Source organism: Orcinus orca, chromosome 1 (assembly GCF_937001465.1).
Source record: "Orcinus orca chromosome 1, mOrcOrc1.1, whole genome shotgun sequence".
NCBI classification, from domain to species: Eukaryota; Metazoa; Chordata; class Mammalia; order Artiodactyla; family Delphinidae; genus Orcinus; species Orcinus orca.
The window spans coordinates 208,608,374-208,631,434 of record NC_064559.1 but is presented as its reverse complement, the minus strand read 5'-3'; the positions used below and the strand labels follow the sequence as shown (position 1 = coordinate 208,631,434).

Genomic DNA, 23,061 nt, shown 5'->3' with positions numbered 1-23,061 from the left:
GTAGAAAATAATCATACTTACGGAGCCTCTAACAATTTACCTCTTCGGAGCTCATGCTGGCTGGGGGTACCTTATAGACCAGACAGTGCGAGGGGTTGGGCTGGATCCCACCCTGTAGAGGTAGCGTCACCCGCCCGGAGCTGGCTTCCAGCACGGGGCTCCAGACAGCCCAGCGCACCATGTGCATACACGCCAGGTTCGACAAGGAGGTGACCGCAGCTGCCTGGAATGGAAACAAAGCACATTGGTCACGAGTCATTACCAAGCCCACTTGGGTGGGGGAAATCAACAGTGCTTTCCCGGTAAAATTTCACTAGAGAGCAAGGCAGGGGGTCATCACAAAAGAAAGAACCACCACAGGAGGAGGACACGACATCACATCAGTGGCTCAAAGAGAGCAGAGAAGCCAGCCTCCGGTTCTGGGACCCCCCCCACCAACCAGGACCCTCTTGAAGACCAACTCCATCTTTATGACGCCTCCTCTTCCTGTAGGATCTTCCTGCAGGTTTTCAGACACTCTGTGCCTTGCCAACATCTACCCAAATCCATGAATAAAACACCAGGAATGGCACTCTGTGTTAGTGATGAGACACTTTGTAAAATGATGAAGAAAACACGTGGATATTGGGAGACTGGGATTGACATATACACACTACTATGTATAAAATAGATAACTAAGGGACTTCCCTGGTGGTGCAGTGGTTAAGAATCCGCCTGCCAAAGCAGAGGACACGGGTTCGAGCCCTGGTCCGGGAAGATCTCAGATGCTGTGGAGCAACTAAGCCCGTGTGCCACAACTACTGAGCCTGCACTCTAGAGCCCGTGGGCCACAACTACTGAGCCCACGTGCCACAACTACTGAAGCCTGCGAGCCTAGAGCCCATGCTCCGCAATGAAGGGTAGCCCCCGCTTGCCGCAACTAGAGAAAGCCCGCGCACAGCAGTGAAGACCCAATGCAGCCAAAACTAAATAAATAAATAAAATGAAAAAAATAATAATAAAAAAATAAAATAGATAACTAATGAGAACCTAATGTATAGCACAGGGAACTCTACTCAATGCTCTGTGGTGACCTAAATGGGAAGGAAATCCAAAAAAGAAGGGATATATGTATAGCTGATTCACTTTGCTGTACAGTAGAAACTAACTCAACATTGTAAAGCAATTATACTCCAATAAAAATTAATTAAAAAGAAGAATACACATGGATATTCAATTTAGGGTTATTAGCACACAGTTTCTCCCCCGAAGTTTCAGCTCCTAATGGTATGTTCTATGTAACTTACGTGTAATTAGGAAATCAGTCAGGCAGAATGTTACATGCTGTTCCTTCTTTCACTGTCTCTATCATGGGCCAGATGCAAGGGAAGAGGACCCTAGGACACCCCAGAATTAGCCTCCACGTTCAAACAAAGCCATTTTCACAAATACGGCTTCAGGGCTTGATTCAGTAGCGTTTTAAAGAAACCACTTTCATCCGCTTATTCAGAAAGCAGCAAGAGGGACTTCCGTGGCGGTCATGTGGTTAAGACTTCACCTTCCAATGCAGGGGTGCAGGTTCGATCCCTGGTCGGGGAGCTAAGATCCCACATGGCTCATGGCCAAAAAAGCAACACATAAAACAGAAGCAATATTGTAGCAAAATTCAATAAAGACTTTAAAAATGGTCCAAAAAAAGCAGCAAGAATAAAGCAGAACTCGGAGTGGGCCGTGGTCGGGTCCTGAAATCCCTGCTCGGCTGGGCAACAAGACTTGTGATCCACCCCATTATGGCAGCTTCAGAGACAACGGCTCTGCCCCAGGCCTTGAATGGCAGATTCTGCAGGTTCCCTGGCACATCGGCTCCCCCAGGAAGGCCATTTCACAGCCAGAGGACATGGGGCGCTTGGCGACACCGGGTGAGACTGGAGCCCAGGAACAGCGCTTTCCACCCTAAGAGCCCAGCGGCACTAACCGCAGTCAGACTGACAGCCGGGACTCGGGGCAGCGGCCACGCCCGCCTCTGCCCCACAATTCCCAGCCTCGGTGGTAATGCTGCGGAGAAGCCACCCAAAGGCGGCAGGTGTAAAATGCAACGTGGCCACAGCATCTCCCTTCCTGGGAGGACGAGCGCAAAGGCCCGCGTGGTTCCTCAGTGTCGCCGGGCAGCCGAGGGAGCCGATGGCCCTCCGTCCCTCTTGACCACCGGCTGCACGCACTAACCCAGCCGCCCCCAAACTCAGGCCGTGGTCACAGGGAGGCTGACAGCCTGCAAGGAGGGGGCCTCGGACTCTCGGAAGGAATGGAAGCCCAAGCCTGCCTGTGATGGTGCAGAGCATGGTCCCAAAGGAAAGGCGATGCCAACGGGGACCCTCTGACCCGAGCTGTGTCTGGGGCCACGCAAGCAGGGAAGGCTCCAGCGGTGTGCCCGGGGCTCCCCACAGACCCTGCTCATGTGGCTGGACACGGGTGAGCTGTGTGCCACTGTCACAGCCAGGACTTGACTGCACTCAGGTAAAGGGCAGATCGTCACACACACACACAAAAGGACTCTGGCTGGAATCCAGCACAGGCGGCTTGATGGCCAACTGGCTCAAACCACAGCAGAGGGTGTGCACGAGGGGACCCCAATACAGAACAGGAAGCATGCATTTCATCCGAGTCAGTCTTCCCGGGCTGTTCCAGATGATATCCCATCCCGTTATATCCTTTATATCCATGTGGGGGAACATCCAGCATCAGTGTCTGGTTGTGAGTTAATCTCTCTTTCCTGAGGCCCCCTCGTAACTGGACCTCACACCACCCACTTCAGCTTATTCTGAGCCTTTACTGGAGCCAAACTTCAGACCATGGGTAGGATACTTCATACCACCACGTGAGCAAGGATTTGGGTCCCTGTCAACTCAATGAGAAAAAAAAAATAACCCACATCCTGGAAGTACAAGCAAAGAATCGGCCGAGTTAAGAATCCTAAGCGTCTGATTCTGTGCCATAACTTTCAATGTCTGTCAAATACAAGGACGGCGGTCTGCCCTTCCCATCTCGTTAGCCATTGACAGGATAAAACGGTACTGAACAACTACAGTGCATCAGGGAAAAGTTGATATAAGTCTATTGTTTTTTAAGAATAAATTATAGGGCTTCCCTGGTGGCGCAGTGGTTGAGAGTCCGCCTGCCGATGCAGGGGACGCGGGTTCATGCCCCGGTCCGGGAAGATCCCACATGCCGTGGAGCGGCTGGGCCCGTGAGCCATGGCCGCTGAGCCTGCGCGTCCGGAGCCTGCGCTCCGCAATGGGAGAGGCCACAACAGTGAGAGGCCCGCGTGCCGCAAAAATAAATAAATAAATAAATAAATAAATAAATAAATAAATAAATGTATCAGCAAAACTTGCCACTAAAAAAACTATAAGGATTCCATACTACCTAGACTACGTTTGCAAACAGCCGTGTCCCAAAAAATTCGTAAGTTTATTACAGGATCCAAATGAAAATAAAAAGCGTGCCCCCGTTTCCATGCTATTTGTGCAACCCCTTCCGGCTTAACCTTTCCAATGCGGTGACTGATCCCCAGCTTCCGGTTTCACACACCTTTTGATTTTCTCGTCCTCAGTCTGCACGGCACTCTTCTGTGTAAGGCAGCTGTCAGTTACACAAACACCCACTTCCCACACTTCGTTTTAACAGCCCAGGAACAAAACCTAGAGGAGGCAGGAAGGATCCTCCCTGAGCCTCAAGAAGGAGCAAGGCCCTCCCGACGCCTCGACTTTGGCCCGGCAGGTTCTGGATCCGGAACTGAGAGAATAAATGTCTATTGTTTGAAGCCAAGTAGTTTGCGACAATTTGTTCAGGCCGCCCCAGGAGGAACCCCCTCCGCCTCTGTCCTCAGACCAACTCAGAAATCCCTTTGAGGCAGGTAAAACTTCAGATTATTTCACGAGGTTGATTTTCCTTTAGATCTTCAGTGAGACCTAATTCCTCCTGCCGGGGCCCCCTGTCACCCACTGAGCCCCCTCCATGCTAACTCTGGTCACCGCAGCCTGACGCCCAGAAACACACTGCAGAGGTGACAGGGAACCCATGGGGTGGGGGAAGGTCCCCTGGCCCTGAGGCCACCTCCCGAGACAGAGCTGGGCCCGAGGGCCAGACCCTGGATGGGGGCAGCCACGCTGGGGCCCCTGGTGAGCACAAATGAGAAAAGCAAACTGTTGCGGCAGAACGTGTCCAAATGTCCCCGACAGCACGCCCATCACAGAGGCTGTGGTGACCGCGAGTCACAGAGAGAGATTTAGGAAGCACGGGACAGACAGAGGAACGGGCAGAAGGCGGCCCGGCCTGGGCCAGGCACAGGTCTGTTCTGGGGTGTCCATGTGACCCTCTGCACCATCCACAAATGCTGACCACGGAGGGAGGGCCAAGGCCCACCCCAGCGGCACAGACCAAGGAGCGTGCACCCGCCTACGAGCCGGGGCCGGTCCACATTGGCAGCCGGCGGCTCTGAGGTCTCAGAGCTGGGCCACAGGCAACGCACAAGGGTAAGATGACTTGTTTCCCGCATCCTCCTGAGAGGACACTGGGTGCCTGGCCACTGAGGTGAACCTCGCAAGGCCCGAGAGCCTGAAACACGCCCAAGGGAAGAGTCAGGAGAGAAACAGGCGTCCAGAGCCAGAATCTCCCCCCTCCTTCCCGCCAAGGAGCACGAGGCACCCAGGACCACCGGGCAAAGCAAAGGCTCACATACCATCAGCCCGGAGTCATTCCTTCCAGAAGTGGATCGATTATACGCCAAAAGCTTTTCCAACTCAGACGTACAGAGAACGCGGCAGCTGCTGCAGACTGATTTCCTTCATACACATGCAGGGTGGAAAAGGAGACCTAACGACATATAAAGTCGTCTAAGCTGCCTGTACATGACACCGCGTATGCAGAGTCATTTAAAAGCACAGTAATCACTTGGCAGGCAATATTTTCATTTCATTCTACAGAGTACAGTAATTATTTTTAAACATACACATGAGCAATGAAAAACAACAGGGGTATGGTTTTAAGAAAGCTGTAAACCTAGAATTACTCTTCATACTGGCTAAAGGGCTCATAACACTCTGGTCCTCTTTGCAAAAAAGACATCAACTCAACAAGAGCTGAGAGAAGCAATAGGGAATCCGTCCTGAGTTTGGGGCCGTGGCTGGTGAGGTGGACAGGCGTGCAGCCTCTTGTCCTTCGGAGTCTGCAGCCCAGCAGCCAGAGCATGGGCACTCCAGGGACTTTGTATCTGCTTCCTCTGGAGAACCGGCCCCTTGCCGGGGTCCGCTTCCCTCCTCGCATCTCCCACTGGGTCCTACAGAGCCCTTGACCTTGGGGCTCAGGCTTGGTAGCCTGGCATCCCTTCCTGCGGGCACCTCTGCTCCACGGGGCTGTGACCCCAGTGCAGGTCAACAGGGAACTCCACGGCCTGGAATAACGACTACTACAGGGAAGGGATGCACTGAGGCCAGCCCTAGCCTTTCTATGAGGGGTTCCTAGTGGGGTCTCAGGAGAAGGAGGCTCGCTTGCGTTCGGAGTCACCACCCGGGGAAGAAGTAAGCCTGAAGCTGTCTGCTGCCACCCCTACCCCAACCCCCAGGGCACCATGAAATCCTGAGCACAGCGGGAGAGAAGCCGGCAACAGAGAAACACGCAGGGCAGGCAAGGGAACGCAGGGGAGAGGGACGGAGGGGAACAGCCTCCGTGCCAGCCAGGCTGAGGCCGTGCGGAGGATGCAAGACCTTAAAGAAAAAGTCAGCCAGCTGGACTTGAAACCAAGAAACAGCATTACCATTGGGGACAAGTGGTAAAGAGGACATGGGATCTCTCTGCTTATTTCTTACAACAGCATGTGAATCTGCAATGACGTCAAAATAAAGTGTAATTTAAAAAACAGTGAGGTACATGACAAAAGCTATATAAAGTGCTGGTAAAAAAAAAAAAAAAAAAAAAACTTTAATGACTGTCCACAAAAGAAGAAGGTCCAGAACACATGAAAGAGAAAATCCCACTTACAAGAGCAGCACAAAAATTAAATATCTGTGAATAAACTTAGTAAGAACTGTTCAACTGTTTAAAATCTACATTGTAAACCTGTATTTAAAATCACTCCCAAAAGACACAAAAACAGAAGTGGACCAACAGAAAGACTTCCCTTCTTCCTGGTTATGACATCACAAATTAATAAATTTAATGCAATCCCAATAAAAATGCCAACGAGCTCTCTTTATGGAGCTAGACCTGTTGATGCTGAAGTTCCTCGGGAAAAGCCAACGTGGGGAGAGCAGGGAGAGCCAGGAAGGGGAGGGGCTGCAGGCCGCACCCGCCACCAAGAGGCCCAGCAGCCTCGGCCGGGACCCTGTGGTCCCAGCACAGAAACAGAGCAGCCACGGGCAGAATAAAGATCTAGACGCAGATGCAAGTGTAAACGGAGACCTAGCGTATGACTAGGAGGCATCTTAGATCACTGCAGCCAGAAGGACTTTTTAATAAGGAGTATCGGGACAACTGGATGGCCCCTGGGAAAAGATAAAATTAGACCCATTCCTCACACCACAAACGAGATCTAAACATAAAAACTGAAACTATACGCGTACTAGGAGAAAACACGGATACATTCTTCTATAGGAGTAGGGAAAGGCTTTTTAACTACGACTCAAAATCCAGATACAACGAAAGAAAAGACGGATACATTTGACTGCATCAAAAAATTCTGAAGCTTACATGATGTTATGGACTGAATGTTTGTCCAAAACAAACATTCCCTAAAATTCATACATTGAAGCCCTAATTCCAAAGGGATGGCATCTGGAGGTGGGCCTTTGGGAGGTACTTAGGTTTAGATGAGGTCATGACAGGGGGGCCCCCATAGTGGGATTAGTGCCCTTATAAGAAGAGAAAGAGAGAGCTCCCCCTCTCCCTCCACACACATACACCACTGAAAGGTCACGTGAGCACACAGCGAGAGGGTGGTGTCCACAAACCAGGAAGAGAGGCCTCACCAGGAACCAGATCTGCAGGCGCCTTGATCTTGGACCTCCAGCCTCCAGAACTGCGGGAAATACATGTCTGTTGTTTAAGCCACCCAATATATGGCATTTTGTTACAGCAGCCTGAGCAGACTAAGACACGTGGCCCAAAAAAATCAGGGACGAGGGAAATAAAAAGACAAATGACAAAACTGGGAGAAAATATCTGCAATATATGTCTCAGATAAAGCGAGGAAATATCCTTAACATACAAAGAGCTCTTAACATTTGATGACAAGGTGCAAGAGCACTACAGAAAAATGGGCAAAAGACATGAATAGACAACTCACACACATATGAAAACATGTTCAACTTCATTTATAATCAGAGAAATGCAAATTCAACGATACTGTGATACCATTTCTTGCCCATCAGATTAGCAGAACTCAAAAGCTTGACAATGCAACTATTGGTGAGCCAGTGGGGAGACAGGTCCCCCAGTACACTGCCAGTGAGAACAGAACAGCGTGCAACCCCTCTGGAGAAACTGGACAACAGTTAACAACACAATATATACATTTAACCTCCAATCCAGCAAACCCACTTCTGGGAGCTCACCCTGAAGGTGCCCCTCCTACAATACAAAAGTGCACACGCACAAGACCATTCATCTCAGCATCGCTTACAGCTGCAAAATACTGGAAACTATCTGAATATCCAAATATAGGTAATTGGGCAAATAAACTGCAGAGCACAATGGAGCAAGTGCAGCTGGAAAAAGGAGCGGGGAGGCAGGACTGCCGGGCGGGACTGCCAGGGTGAGCTGGGCCGGCGAGAAGACCCAACGAGCCGCAAGGCCCACGCACAGGTCTGCTCCCCCCGACCCCGTGTGGAAAGGGGAGCTGAGTCAACACCCACACATCTGTGATATTCACACAAAGCAGCCCAGGAAGGAGGGGCCCCAAGCCACAGAGCTGGCTCCCGCCAGGAGACTCTTCTCGGACCACCTTTTGGTAGAACTTTGACTTTCAAAACTGTATTTGTGTTCTTTATATTCAAAAAATAAAACTAACTCAATAAGGACGGGCAGGGGAAGTAACTATAAAACTGAAAGCAAAGAGAAACAGAAGGACCCGACTGCATTCAGATGAACAGCGTGAACACACAGAAGGGGCCGAGCCAAGGGACCCAGGACAACACTGGCTGCTCCCCTGGGTCTCGGCCACTAACGAACCCTGAACTCTGCCTGGTAGGTTTGTTTCTGACAGCTGTCTGGGTGAAGCTACTCTGACGTTACTTTAGGTGCCTCCTAGGATTGAGCAAGCGAGTTGCCATGCGGACGGCACTGGGAGCCAGGCTCCTCTGTGGAAGGAGAGGTGCAAACGTGGAAGGTGAAGCCTGGGGTGCCCCGCCAGGTGGATGGGGTCAGCAACAGCTCAACTCCTAAGCCGTGTGCATGCACATGGATGCGTGTACATGTGTGTGCGTCTATTTAAGTATGTGTATGCATGCGTACCTGTGTGTGCACATATACGTGCATGTGTGTTTCCACATGTAAACTGTCCGAGCTCTGTCCACTGAGCGGGCTTAGAAACAAAGACAATCCCAGCGCCCAGACCTGGATTCTAACACTTTCCCCTTTAAAAAGAGCCAGGGCTCATCAAAACCAAGGAAAGTCTAAGAAACCATCACAGTCCAGAGGAGCCTGAGGAGACATGATGACTAAATGTCATGTGGCCTCCTGGATGGGGTCCTGGAGCAGAAAAGGACATTAGGTAAGGAAATTTGACTTACCAAAAGTATGGACTTCGGTTAGTAACAATGCATCAATACTGGTTCATTAGGAGTGACAAATGTGCCATCCTAATGACGTTAATAATAGGGGAAACTGGGAATGGGTATATGGGATCTCTCTGCACTATCTTCAGTGTTTTTCTGTAAATCTAAAACTTTCCCAAAATAAAAAGCGTTTTAGAAAAAGGAAGAGGTGGTAAACCACAGCTCCCCACATAAGTGGCTGATTCCAGAGCTGGAACAGGGAAGAGGCAAGACGAGCCTGAAGCATCTTCTGCCAGAAAACGCTCAAAACACAGAACATGACGGGGATGTCGCAGCCTGAAGGGACTCTGCTAAGTATGGGACAATGTGAACACCAGAAATAATTAGGGGTGGTCATTTTAAAAACAGGGATCCAGGGCTTCCCTGGTGGCGCAGTGGTTGAGAGTCCGCCTGCCCGTGCAGGGGACACGGGTTCGTGCCCCGGTCTGGGAAGATCCCACATGCTGCGGAGCGGCTGGGCCCGTGAGCCATGGCCGCTGAGCCTGTGCATCCAGAGCCTGTGCTCCGCAACGGGAGAGGCCACAACAGTGAGAGGCCCGTGTACCGCAAAAAAAAACAAAAAACCAGGGATCCAGAAGTCCATACCAATATGGACTCAACGGCCAAATCAATCAATTAATCCATCCGCGAGGGAGAAGGGAGGGTTCTGGACAGTGGAAAGCCATGTGGGGGAAAGGCTGGGGTTGCAAATTATGCTTCTGAGAGAGGCAGCAATGGATGCCAACCTAGGGGGACATTCAGACAAGGAGCAGGTATCTGCGTGGCTTAAAGAGCCTCCCCATGGTCTGCTTATTAGTTGCAAGGAAGAAAACAGTAACTCCATGGTGGAGGCATCACACAACACCCAACCAGACGACCCAAGTGAACAAGGCCAGTGCGGTTCAGATGGACACCATGCACCTGCACCTGTGGCCATGAGACCCTGGGGACACGCCTCACACAGTGTCCAGCGGGGATGCACAACCCGACTCCACCAGGAGGGAACATCAGCAAATCCAAAATAAGGAACTTGCTCTCTAGGACATTTTGTAAAGGGGGGAGAATATGGCATAAAAAATAAAGTCTTAAAAAGACAAAGAAAGGCTGTGGAGCTGATCCAGGCTGAAGGAGACCACAGAGCCGTGTGATCCTGCACTGGGTCCTGTACTGAGAGAAACACTGCAAAGGACACGGCTGGATGGATGGGCAGAACCGAAAGGTGGATGGGAGATGGGGGCGTGGAGTTGATGCTAAGTGAACTGAGGTTGACCCTGCACTGTGCTTACACAGGGGACACCCTCAATCTCAAGGAGGCATGGAGGCATTTAGGGGTCAGGAGCATGATGTCTGCAGTTTACTCTCAAGTGGTTCAGAAAAAATACGTGTGTGAGTCTACATACATGCACACATGTGCGCGCGCACACACACACACACACACACACACGGGGAGGGAGGGAGGAAACGTGAGCAAGCAAGTGCAACTAAAGCAGATGGGGCAAATGTAATCAGTCAGTGAAACTGAACCAAGACTAAACCAGTATTTTTTGTATTTCTGCAACTTGTCTGTAAGTTTTTACAGAAATAAAATAAAAAGTTTTCGACAGAACAAAATAAAGTCCCACTATGCCTTTAAAAAAAAAAAAACAGTGTGAAGAAAATGAAAAGGCAAGCCACAGACTGAAAAAATATTCACAATCTATGTATCTGAAAAAGAATTTATATCCAAAATATATAAAAGAAACCCCCATCCACGCAATAAAAAAGGCAAACAACCCAAAACAATGGAATGACCACTTGACAAAGGCAGATTGGGAACGGCCAACAAACACACAAACAAGTACACAGTATCACTGGTCGCCAAGGAAATGCAAAGCAAAGCCACAGTCACAACCCCTAAAGTGCCTGAAACTAAAATGACAAGCAGAATCCAATGCTGGTGAGCATGCAAGCAACCAAGCCCTCAGACAGCGCTGGTGCGACCACCTGGACAGGCTGGCACTGCTTACAAGGAAAGCGCACATCTACCCGTGACCCAGCCACTCTGCTCCACAGTATTTACCAAAGAGAAATGAAAATATACGTCCATAAAAAGACTTGCCCAAGAATGTTTCGGGCAGCTCCATTCACAAAGTAGAAAAGCCCACCAAGCGAAAAATGAAGAAACAGTTTCATAGGACAGAAAACTCAGCAATAAAAATGAATGAACCGGGACTTCCCTGGTGGCGCAGTCGTTAAGAATCCGCCTGCCAATGCAGGGGACACGGGTTCGAGCCCTGGTCCGGGAAGATCCCACGTGCCACGGAGCAATGAAGCCCGTGCACCACAACTACTGAGCCTGCGCTCTAGAGCCCGCGAGCCACGACTACTGAGCCCGCGTACCTCAACTACTGAGGCACATGTGCCTGGAGCCCGCGCTCCGCAACAAGAGAAGCCACCGCAATGCAAAGCCCATGCACCGCAACAAAGAGTAGGCCCCGCTCACCACAGCTAGAGAAAGCCCGCGCGCAGCAACGAAGACCCAACGCGGCCAAAAATAAATAAATAAGTAAATTTTAAAATTTAAAATAAAAAATGAATGAACCACATGAATGAATGTCCAAAACATTATGCTGGATGGGAGAAATCCAGACACAGTGTTCAACAACAAAAACAAAAGCACGAGGCATACAAAGAAACAGAAAAGTATGGCCCATTCAAAGGAAAAAATAAATCAACAGAAACTATCCCTGAAAACGACCTAATGGTAGATATACTAGACAAAGGCCTTAAAACTACTGTCTTAAAGATGCTCAAAGAACTAAAGGAAGATGTGGAGAAAATCACGAAAACTCTGTATGAACAAAATGGAAATATCAATAAAGAGACAGAAAACCTAAAAAGAAATTCTGGAGCTGAAAATTACAATAACCAAAAATGAGAAATTCACTGGAGGGATTCAAAGGCAGATTTGAACATGCAGAAGAAAGAATCAATGAACTTGAAGATAGAACAATGGTAATTACTGAGTCTGAAAAAGAAAAAAAATTGAAAAAAAAGCAGAAAGAACTTAAGGGACCTATGGGACACTATCAACTGGACCAATATACACATCCTGGGAGTCTCAGGAGACAAGCAAGAGAAAGGGGCAGAGAGAGTATCTGAAGAAATAATGGCTGAAAACCTCCCAAATTTGATGAAAGACATGAATATAAACATCCAAGAAGCTCAATGGACCTGAAGAGATCCACACTGAGATACACTGTAATCAAACTTTCAAAAGACAAAGACAAAGAGCAAAAATTGAAAGCAAGGAGAGAAGCAAACTGTCACGTACAAGGGATCCTCAATAAGATTATCAGCACATTTCTCATCAGAAACTTGAGGCCAGAGACAGTGAGCCAGCATACCAAAGTGCTAAAAGGAAAACAAAACTGTCAACCAAGAATCCTATATCTGGCAAAACTCTCCTTCAAAAGTGAGGGAGAAATTAAGACATACCTACATAAACAAAAGCTGAAGGAGTTCATTATCACTAGACCTGCTTGCAAGAAATGCTCAAGGGAGTCCTGCAGGGTGAAATGGAAGGACACTGGACAGTAACTCAAAGCCATATGGGAAAAAAAAGATCTCAATGAAGGTAAATATATGGACAATATAAAAGCTAATATTATTGAAACAGTGGCTTGTTATCGCTCTTTTTGTTGTCTACATGATTTAAAACACTAATACATATAAAGGAAAAACACAAATTATTAGTGTAAAAGCTACTACAACTTTGGTTTGTAACTCCATATCTTGTTTTCTACATAAATTAAGAGAATAACACATTGAAAAGCATTATTATTTTATGTTTTGGGCACACAATGTATAAAGATGTAATACTGTGGCATCAACAACCGAAAGGGTGGGAGATTGTGCTACAAATGAACAGAGTTTTTGTATGTTATTGAAATTAAGGTGGTACAAATTCAAATTAGTGTTATAACTTCTGGATGCTAAAGGTAGTCCCCATAACCACAAAGAACTGAGCTATAGAATATACACAAAAGGAAATGAGAAAGGACTTTAAACATTTCACTTCAAAGAAAATCAACCAAACGCAAGAGAAAAGAGTAATGCAGGGACAAAAAAAAACTTTAAGCACATAGAAATAAATAACACAATGACAGAAGTAAGTCCTTCCCTATCAGAAATTACTTTAAATGTAAATGGATTAAACTCTCCAATCAAAAGACAGAGACTGGCAGAATGGATAAAAACACATGATCCAACTATACACTGTCTATAAGAGACCCACCTGAGAACCAAAGACACATACAGGCTGGAAGTGAAATGAATATCAACAGAGTAAAAAGGGAAACCCCAGAATGGGAGAAAATATTTGCAAATCGTATAGCTGATAAAGGACTGATATGCAAAATATACAGAAAACTCCACAACCCAATAAAAAACTGGCAAAAAACCTAGACATTTCTCCAGATAAGACACACAAATGGCCAACAAGCATATGAAAAGACGGTCAACATCACTAATCGCTAGGTAAATGCAAATCAAAAGTACAATGAGGGCTTCCCTGGTGGCGCAGTGGTTGAGAGTCCGCCTGCCGATGCAGGGGACGTGGGTTCGTGCCCCGGTCCGGGAGGATCCCACGTGCCGCAGAGCGGCTGGGCCCATGAGCCATGGCCGCTGAGCCTGCGCGTCCTGAGCCAGTGCTCCACAACGGGAGAGGCCACAGCAGTGAGAGGCCCGCGTACCACAAAAAAAAAAAAAAAAAAAGTACAATGAGATACTACTTCATACCCATTAGGATGGCTCCTATCCAAAAAATAGAAAGCAATGAGCATTGGCAAGGATGTGGACTGTTGGTGGGAATGTAAAATGGTGTAGCCACTGTAGACAACAGAATGCTGCCTCCTCAAAAGTGAAAAATAGAATTACCATATGATCCAGTAATTCCACTTTTGGATATATACACAAGAAGTATTGAAGGCAGGTCTCAAAGAGATACTCGTACACCCATGGTCACAGTAGCATTGTTCTCAATAGCTAAAACATGGAAGCAACCCAAGTGCGGTCTATCCATGCAATGGAATATTATTCAGCCTTAAGAAGGAAGGAGGGCTTCCCTGGTGGCGCAGTGGTTGAGAGTCCGCCTGCCGATGCAGGGGACACGGGTTCGTGCCCCGGTCCGGGAAGATACCACATGCCGCGGAGCGGCTGGGCCCGTGAGCCATGGCCGCTGAGCCTGCGCGTCCGGAGCCTGCTCCGCAACGGGAGAGGCCACAGCAGTGAGAGGCCCGCGTACCGCAAAAAAAAAAAAAAAAAAAAAAAAGAAGGAAGGAAATTCTATGATACGCTACAACATGGATGAACCTCGAAGACTTACACTAAGTGAAATAAGTCAGTCACAAAAGGACAAATACCGTATGATTCTACCTACATGTGGTACTTAGAACAGTCAGAATCATAGGGACAGAAAGTAGAATTATGGTTCCCAGGGGCTAGCAGGCGGGGAGAATGGGGAATGTGTTTAATGGGCACAGAGCTTCAGTTTTACAAGACGAAAAGAGTTACGGGGATGGATGGTGGTGACGGTTGTACAACAACGTGAATGTACTTAATACCACTGGCTGTACACTTTAAAATGGTTAAGATGGTAAATTTTATGTGTATTTTCCCACAAGAAAAAAAGACATTTAAAAAAAAAAAGTAAGTCAGAATACCATTGAATTGGACACTTTAAAAATCATATTAGGGTATGTGAATTTCTCAATGAAAAAATATTTTTTTAAAAAAGACAAATAAAAAAACCCACAATTTTTAAAAAGTGAGTTGTTATCTTTCCTAAAACCATAAGGGAGACCCAACATTCAGGACAAAATAGAAGACTCTGCACCAATTCCCTCTTCTTTAGCAACCTCCGCCTAAGCAGACAGTCGGAAACTCAGCAGGTCCTGCGCGCTCGGTGGGGGGCCTCTGATGGTGACAACCTCAAGCTGCAGCACAGCGAGATGTATGGCTGCAATGTGTATACAGCTGCAAGGTGACTCAATCAGGACACGGACCTGGCTCCAGGGTCCAAGGAGGGGTTATTTTGAAAGCTCTCCAGAGAACCCTCAAGACATCTGTATTTCCAAGTTCTAGAAAGTTTAAATTTATGTAATTTTCAGAGTAAATCCAGGCATGATACCTATGTTAAGCACTCAAATCTCTGTTATATGAACTTGTTTTGTTCAAAGAATACTAGCAAATATATAAATAAATTAGAGTTTTACCCCCCAGAGATGTGGGAGAGGGTTATTTTGCTGTGTTACTCCCCAGAAAAGAGCTCTTTTGACCCCTCGCAGCCCCGTGGTGATCTGCACTTATTCTGACATAAAAACGCAGCAAAGGACACTGGGTCTGTTTATTTCTACAGCTACCTTCTTTCCACGTCACTCTTATGTTCTAGGCAGTCTGCTTTATCAGCTTTATTCAAACAGCAAACATTTCTGGAGGCCACACTTGCAAAGCTCACGGCATTTCCAAACGGGCCTTCTGCTGTGGGTGCACTGTCCCCATGGACTCAGGTTTCTAGAAGGTACGTTGTCTGGATCAGAAGAACAGTTAACCCAAAGACAAATCACAAAGGCTTTAGTCGTTCTGGCTAACAGATTACAAACAAGGGGTGTGTCTTCTCAAAACTTTTTTCTAGTTTGTGTCTAATGACTACCAAAATATTCAGGACCAAAACAGTCCTCTGAGACTCAGGTGACTGGGTATAAACTGGAGGCACTATTAGCCCAGATGGCCTCTCGCTGATCTAGATAAACACTTGAAAGTGAACAGTCTCACAAAGGTCTATTTCTGATTAAGGAAAATACTTCAAACATACACCCAGGCAGGCTGGGTGACTGATGATACCGAGAACTCTGTTTTATTTTTTAGGTGTGACGATGGTATTGCAGGGAAGTTTTACCCCCATCTTTTGGAAAGATCTCCTGCACTGTCCACAGAGGAAATGACACGGGGTCTAGGATTTGCTCTAAAATAATCTGGGAGGAATGGGGATAGGAAAGAAAGGCAGAGACAAGGCTGGCCAGGAGCTGATAACTTCTGAGACTGGCGATGGGTACATGCATCGGGTTTATCGTACGCTTCTATCTTTATATTCGAAAGTCTCTATAATTAAAAAGGTCTTAAAGAAAAGAATGTATATGCCGAAATGTTTACAATAATCAAAACAGATGCAATTATGACTGGAATTTGCTTCAAAATGAACCAAAATGGGTTGTGCAAGAGGGTATGGACAAAACAAGACTGTCCACAGAGTGGAAAACTGCTGAAGCTCCTTGGGGCTTATTTTACTATCCGGTCTGCTTTTGTTTACACTTGGCATGTCCACCACATAGAGTTTTTTAAAAGGAAAGAAAAGGGAGAAAGGAATTTGCAGGCTGAATGCACCCGAAGACACGCTCCATAATGGGCTGCAGAGGGAAGCAGGAGCATGCCAGCTGCTACATGTCCCTCCAAGGCCGAGCCCTGACCTTGCAGGAGGCCCAGTGGGCCGCGTCCCCTCCTGGGACACTCCTCGGGGAAGGAGCGAGAGCCCATGTCGACAGCATCAGGCTAGTCTTCTCCTGTACGTCTAAGTCTGGTTGTGGTGGGAATGTCTGATTTGGTTTTCACCCCCGGAATGCTAACCCATCCTCACTGTTCCATGCAGCAAGTAATTTGTGCGGAAATTCATTTCAGACACAGGAACATTTCCTCTCCAGATTACCCTGAAGAAAGTACACTTGATGACAGTAAAACGGAATCCAATATTCCATGTTAAGATAAACCTCCACATCAAAAAGAACTGATGAGCTATTTCAAGCCACATTCCAAGAGCTCCACAAGCAACAGCGCGTGGCGGATCCACCTGTCAGCGGGTAAGCATTTCAGTGAAGAGTTAAAAACTAACAATCAAGTGTTGGGTAAGACATAAAGTTTCAGGACACAGGCTTTATAATCACAAGCGAATTGTAATTAACGTTCTCGAGGGGACACAATCTAAACGTAAATTAGTGGAGAGCCAGGCCCTCTGCTCCTCAGGGGCTCCCTCTGTACCGACCTCCTGCCCATGCCCAGTGGCAGCACCAGGGATGTTGCACCTGAGCCGGCGAACTTCCCCCCAGGATGGGGAAGCCCCTCCCTCCTGGTAAAGCTCCACCCCAGGCCCGGAGGGCCTGCCCCGGGCTGACAAGCATATCTGCATACAGTTGCATTTTAGCTGAAATTTCTGGTAACAAAGAAAGAAAAGCAGAACTGGGAACAAGAACTTTGTGAGAACAACGGACATCATTCGTTCGCCTATACTCAGAATACCTGCCTCTGGGTCTGCTCACCTGATTAGGACCCTGAATTACACGAGGCACAGACATCAGAGAGGTCAGTTCACTGCTACCAGAGGACATCAGGAACTAACACAGCAGCTGTGCTGACACCCCATTCTCCTTCCAAAGGCCCCCCAAGACCGCTCCCAGCCCCCTGCTCTTGCCTCAGCTGCACGGTGATGCAGGCAGACTGACCACCACAGAAGGTGTCTTGTTGGCCTATTTTTATTTTTAATTTACTTGTTAAATTGATATTTGCTTTTTCAAACAAAAATCTGAATCTTAAGAATAGCATGACTTGGGTTTTCCGAAAAATGTGCATCAATGATGTAAATGATGTCTCTTTGTTACATTTCTTCCAACTGAATCCTACAGATTCTTACGCTTGGTTCTGATGTGGGCACATACAAAGTCCACTCTAAGAAAACATTCACTTCTTGTGCAGATTCAAGCTTTACTACACTTAGTATTTGAAAAAGGCATTAAAATGGTCTCATTCTTTCAAAATAATTATTGATTCAATAATCATGAATTAATGATGTTATGCTGCATGATGCCTGTTTATTGAACTGTTTATACCAGCTGCCAGCAGAGTGTACGTACTATTACCATAAAGATGGGAAATGATTAGAACAAAGCTATCACTTGGAACAAGTGTTTTCTAGAATCATATTCCACGCTTGTTATCCATATTGTTAATAATAATCACACTGCTTTTAACGGAAGAAAAAGGAATGGTGACTATGCTTATTCTGCGCGCGTAGAGCCCGTCGCCAGGCGGCACGCGAAACAAGCGGATGGTTCTTACGTTGCCGTCCGCTCCCGAAGGGCTGTTAAACACGTACTCCAGCTGAAAGACGATGGTGAACGCGGGCTGACAGACCATCTCAGGGAGCTGGAGGCGGCTTCTCGAGACCAGAGTGTGGTTTCCAGATCTGCGCCGAGAACACACAGAGGGGGCGTGTCAGGCGGGGCTCCTGCTGCCCGGCACCCACCCGCCATCAGCTCGGGCGCCACGGCACCGGGCGCTGCTGCTGCGGTCTGGTACAGTGAGTCCCCCAAGCAATGGCACTGAGCCCTTCTGGGTGTTTGGCCATCAAGGTAACTTCCCAAACCAGAGCCTCTCTTAGGTGCCGCAATCAACACTCTCCCAAAATGCCAGCACTGGTATCAGGAGGACGGAAGGTCTCCAGGGAGGTACCCCCTCCGAGGCCGGCTTCCGTCCAGCTTCACGTATGGAACCCCTAGGCGATGTCTCTGTTGTGATTTGAGACGCACAGGACTGAACAGAGCGGCAGAACTTACTGCCCTCTGGTTCTGTGTCATGTGAGAAAGGGATCACGGGGCGCATCTGGAGGAAAGCATGCCAGGGCTCCACAGCTGGAAGCATCTGTTATGCTAACTCCGAAACCCGTCGTGGCACAAAAACCAGGATCTTTCCAACCTCACAACACTGAGGTCTGCTCCTGATGGGGACGACTAAGCAAGAGGAATCAAAGGCACCGGGCAAGAACCCAGGTGGATGAGTGCACACCTCGCGTGTAAGAACAACTGCCTTTCACTCTGATCCCTGGTCAGGTGCCCACCCGCACCTCCTAACTCCACGCGGACCGCGACCTGGGGAAATACCTGGCCTTCGAAGAGGCGCCAACTCTCCGGCTGAAGCTGGCAGAGTGCGTCAAGGCCACCTCCAGCTCAGGCACCAGCACCACCACCTGTGGCCTCTGCACGAAGCCCAGCCCGTTGTGCACGCCCACGCACAGGCGCCGCTCCAAGATCTCCAGGGCACCACTGTCCAGCGGGCTGCCCGCCTGGGAAAAGCACACGTGGCACAGAATAAGGTCGGTGCGGAGGGGGGCGGGAGCTCGCCAGGAAAGCTCCCAGCAGAGAGCCCCAGCAGAGAGAAGAAACTAGACAGAGGTTTCAGACATTCCAGACCAGATGGAGCTTAGTGAAGCACCATCCAATCAGAGCAGACTGGCCTTGGGCCATTTTCTAGGTACTTTGGGGATTTCTCACGTAGCGTCATCTCGTAGAGCAATACATCCCTTAGATGCCTGAATCAGCTAACTCTCGCTCCGGGTTTCCAAGGTTGAGCTACAATTCTCAAGACGCAGCAAACCAGCAACAAGGGGCCCTAGCACCTCCAACAGTGAGAGGAAGTGAGCTCCAAGTGGGCTCCAAGAAGTGAGAGGTCCCGGAGTCAAGGGCAGGCGCTGACCAAGGCTGAACACAGCGAGCTTCAACACCTCTGCCCTCCCACAGCTCAGACACCTGAGACTTGGGGCGGACAGGGCCGCAGGAAGAGTGGGCATATTTAGGCAGTAAGTCTGCCCCAAAGTGATTCCTGGATATTAAAGTGTTTTCATCTTAACAAAAAAAACATACAGGCGCCCTAACAAATGAGCAAGGATATTCCTCCAGGCTATTACTGTTTATTAAATTATGTGATTGTTGTAAAATGATCCCTGAATTTTCGAGTTTTCTTCATTGCCCATTAATCATGCTGAACAGACGTAAATTCAGCCCATTAGTCTCTGAGTAATGAAAATAAAACGAAGGTGATAACGGAGTATCTGCCAGTTGGATGGGAACAAAAATACAAAAAGAGTAAAAACACAGAATAAAGTGATCTTTATGGGAATATATAAAATTCAACAATAATGCTCTTAAACATCTTTCTACCCTCAGACAATCTTTTCTGAGCCATAAGAAAACAGCAGGAACTATGCCAAGAAAATGGATGATGCTATTTCAGTCCTCTTCTCTGCTTCGTGTTTCTGTTTCACATGAGACTACATTACATAGCACAACATCTTCAAGAACGGGTAGAGAGCAAAAGAAAAGACCACCTTATTCGTGCGTGTACACACATTCGTGTGTGTGTGTGTGTGTGTGTGTGTGTGTGTGAATAATTTGCTAACTTCACAGACTACGAGGATGGGCATCCACTGACTGCACATTCTTTCTCACAAATACATGTTAGAGACCTACTATGTGCCGACTGTTTTAGGCACATCAGGTGCAGTGGTAAAGCAAACCAAGTCCCTGTCCTCCTGGTGCAAATACTCCAGAGAGGGACCCACAATCCACCCGTAAACAGTAAGGAAACCAGGTGCTCTCCGAGAGGGCCAAGCACCCAGAGAAACGAAGCAGGGTGATGCGTCAGAGAGCACGCCCGGCGAGGGGAAAGGGGGACGCTGCCTGCAGCTTGGGCAGGGCGGCCCCTCAGGGCAACAGGTCTGCACTGAGACATGATACCTGAGAGGGGTCGTGCACAGATCCAGACGAAGAACATGCACGAAAGTGGGCCATGTGTTCAAAGGCCCACAGTGGGGACGAGGCATCACGGTGCGGAGTCTGCAGGACAGCGTCACACAGGCAAAACTGAGCAGTGTTAGGGGGAGCACCGCTCACAGTAAACTGCTTCGATGGGGCAAAGTGGTTGAGATCCCTAGTCGTCTCCTTGGAAACATCCTCAAAATGTCCCTTGTAAATGTGGATTATTTTACAGGTTTTCCTATGCTCATTTGGTGATTTAATCTACTTTTAAATGAGGACTGATTAAGTTACATTGAAGTGAATGCTAATTAATGTCTCAGGATAACAGCACCCTCGTCAATATCAAAGTTAAGACAATGGGCTCGTGGGACTTCCCTGGTGGTCCAGTGGTTAAGACTCCGCTCTTCCAATGCAGGGGGCCTGAGTTCGATCCCTGGTCAGGGAACTAAGATCCCGCATCCCACATGCCACGTGACCCAGCCAAAGAATAAAAATTTTTTTTAAATTTAAAAAAATAAAGACAATGGGCTAGTGTCCCTCTTCAGCCACAAAGAGACGAAAGACAGGACCACAGGTGTCACCAGGGGCTGGACCACCCACCTGGGGGCTTGAGAGGCCGGGAGCTCCCCAGCTCCGCCTGCCGTTTCCACCTGCACCGTTCAGACTAACTTCCCCGACCCAAGACTGTACCTCCCGGAAGTGATCGCTGATCACAAGTTCCAGAAGCTCCTCCTCAAACTGCTCCAGGGAGGGATACATCGTGAAGAACAAATCGTCCAGGTACCACGTGAGAGACTTCTGAAGGCGAGGCTTCCGGAGCATGTCCCCTGCACAATGAGAGGCTCAGAGGGAAGACCCGCAGAAACAAAACCACCGGACGGTCCCCTCATCCACGGGGGGTCCAGGCCGCAGGCCAAGCACAGAGAAGGCGGCATGGGCATCGCTCAGAGAGGACTCACAGCCAGAGCCCACCTCAGTCCAAGCCCAGACACCAAACAGATCAAACAAGCGCAAATTTCATTTTCGGTCCAAATTCCACCCCAAAGCATCTCCAGGAACAAATCCCCTAATCCGGCCATCCAGGGCACACAGACAGCCTGAGGCAGAGTGACATCTGTCCCCTGCACTCGGCTTCCCTTTGTCATGACTTCCTATCCAGCAAGGGCACAGCCCGCTATGTCATTTCTCGTTTCATTAGGTTTACCCTGAACCACGTGGAAACACGCAGGCATAGGCGTGAGCATGGCACGGCAACGAGCAGAAACTCGGGCTGGGCTGGCACCGTGAAGGAAGTCCTGCCCCTATCAAGAAGCACCCCTGGACCGTGAGCTCCGTGAGGACAGAAGGGGGTGGCGGCCCCTGCATCCAGCCCAGCACCTGCACCAAGCAGGTACATGGAAGCCCGGCCGCAGCCGCGAGAGGGGAGCATCACGTGCATTTGGAGAGGATTCTCCATGGGCTCTGGAGCAAAGGTGACACAGGAGGAAGAAGGCAAAGCCAGTTGCTCCCCAGCAAACACACCCCCAGGGGTCTGTCCCTTACGTCCCCATCAGTGTCATCATTCTGGTTCTGGTCCTGTCTGTCTCTCCCTAAATGTTCAGGGTTATTTAAATATTTACATGCAAGGTCTTCGATTTTGAAAGCCAATTCTAAACTTTAAAAAAAAATTGACGTAAGACTCAATGCTGAGGGGTGGAGTCAAGGTGCCGTACTAGGAGGATGCGAATTCATGTCTCCTCACAACTAGGGCACCTACCAGGTGCTGGTGAGGGACCACAGACACCTGGGGACAGGAGGAACCCCCAGTGACTGGTTGTTTCAATTACAGTTTTATTTTTCCTAATATATTTTTTATCTTTCTAACTTTATTGGGTATTTTATTCTTTGATATTGCACTGCGCCGTTTTTTCTTTCTTTCTTTTTTTTTTTTTTTTTAACATGCCATGAAGCTTGCAGGATCTTGGTTCCCAGGCCGGAGGTCAGGCCCAAGCTCCTGTAGTGGGAGCTACGAGTCCAAACTGCTGGACTAACAGAGAACCTCAGACCCCAGGGAGTATCAGTTGGAGTGAGGCCTCACGGAGGTCCTCATCTCAGCACCAAGACCCAGCTCTATTCAACTGCCTGCAAACTCCAGTGCTGGACGCCTCAGGCCAAACAACCAGTGAGACAGGAATACAGCCCGACCCATCAAAAAAGGAAAAAAAATGAAACGACAAAAAAAAATATGCTACAGACGAAGGAGCAAGGTTAAAACCCACACAACCAAATAAATGATGATGAAATAGGCAACCTACCCGAAAAAGAATTCAGAGTAGTGATAGTAAAGGTGATCCAAAATCTCGGAAAGAGAATGGAGAAAATACATGAAACATTTAACAAGGATCTAGAAGAACTAAAGAGCAAGCAAACAGTGATGAACAACACAATAACTGAAATTAAAAATACTCTAGAAGGAATCAATAGCAGATTAACTGAGGCAGAAGAATGGATATGTGAGCAGGAAGATAAAATGGTGCAAATTACTGCCACGGAGCAGAATAAAGAAAAAAGAATGAAAAGAATTGAGGACAGTCTCAGAGACTTCTGGGACAACATTAAACGCATCAACATTCCGATTATAGGGGTCCCAAAAGAAAAAGAGAAAAAGAAAAGGTCTG

General features: G+C 48.1%; 1 protein-coding gene across 32 annotated transcripts in view; it reads right to left on the bottom strand.

The window, feature by feature from the left end:
* The window catches only part of NPHP4 (nephrocystin 4), a 144,652-nt gene that overhangs the window by 80,142 nt on the left and 41,449 nt on the right, over positions 1-23,061 (bottom strand). For 28 of the 32 annotated variants that reach the window (XR_004484647.2, XR_004484645.2, XR_004484646.2 and 25 more), the window contains 4 exons: positions 21,095-21,231; positions 18,752-18,933; positions 17,931-18,057; positions 41-223 (listed from right to left, as the gene is read on the bottom strand). The exons of 1 other annotated variant lie outside the window; for it this stretch is intronic. Coding sequence is in view for 28 of the 31 variants with exons in the window: in XM_049706645.1 (XP_049562602.1) it covers positions 41-223; positions 17,931-18,057; positions 18,752-18,933; positions 21,095-21,231 (629 nt within the window). In the remaining 3 variants the exon portion in view is untranslated. The remainder of the gene's footprint in view (positions 1-40; positions 224-17,930; positions 18,058-18,751; positions 18,934-21,094; positions 21,232-23,061) is intronic. 3 more of the 32 variants (XM_049706727.1, XM_049706730.1, XM_049706684.1) reach the window with 2 other exon arrangements.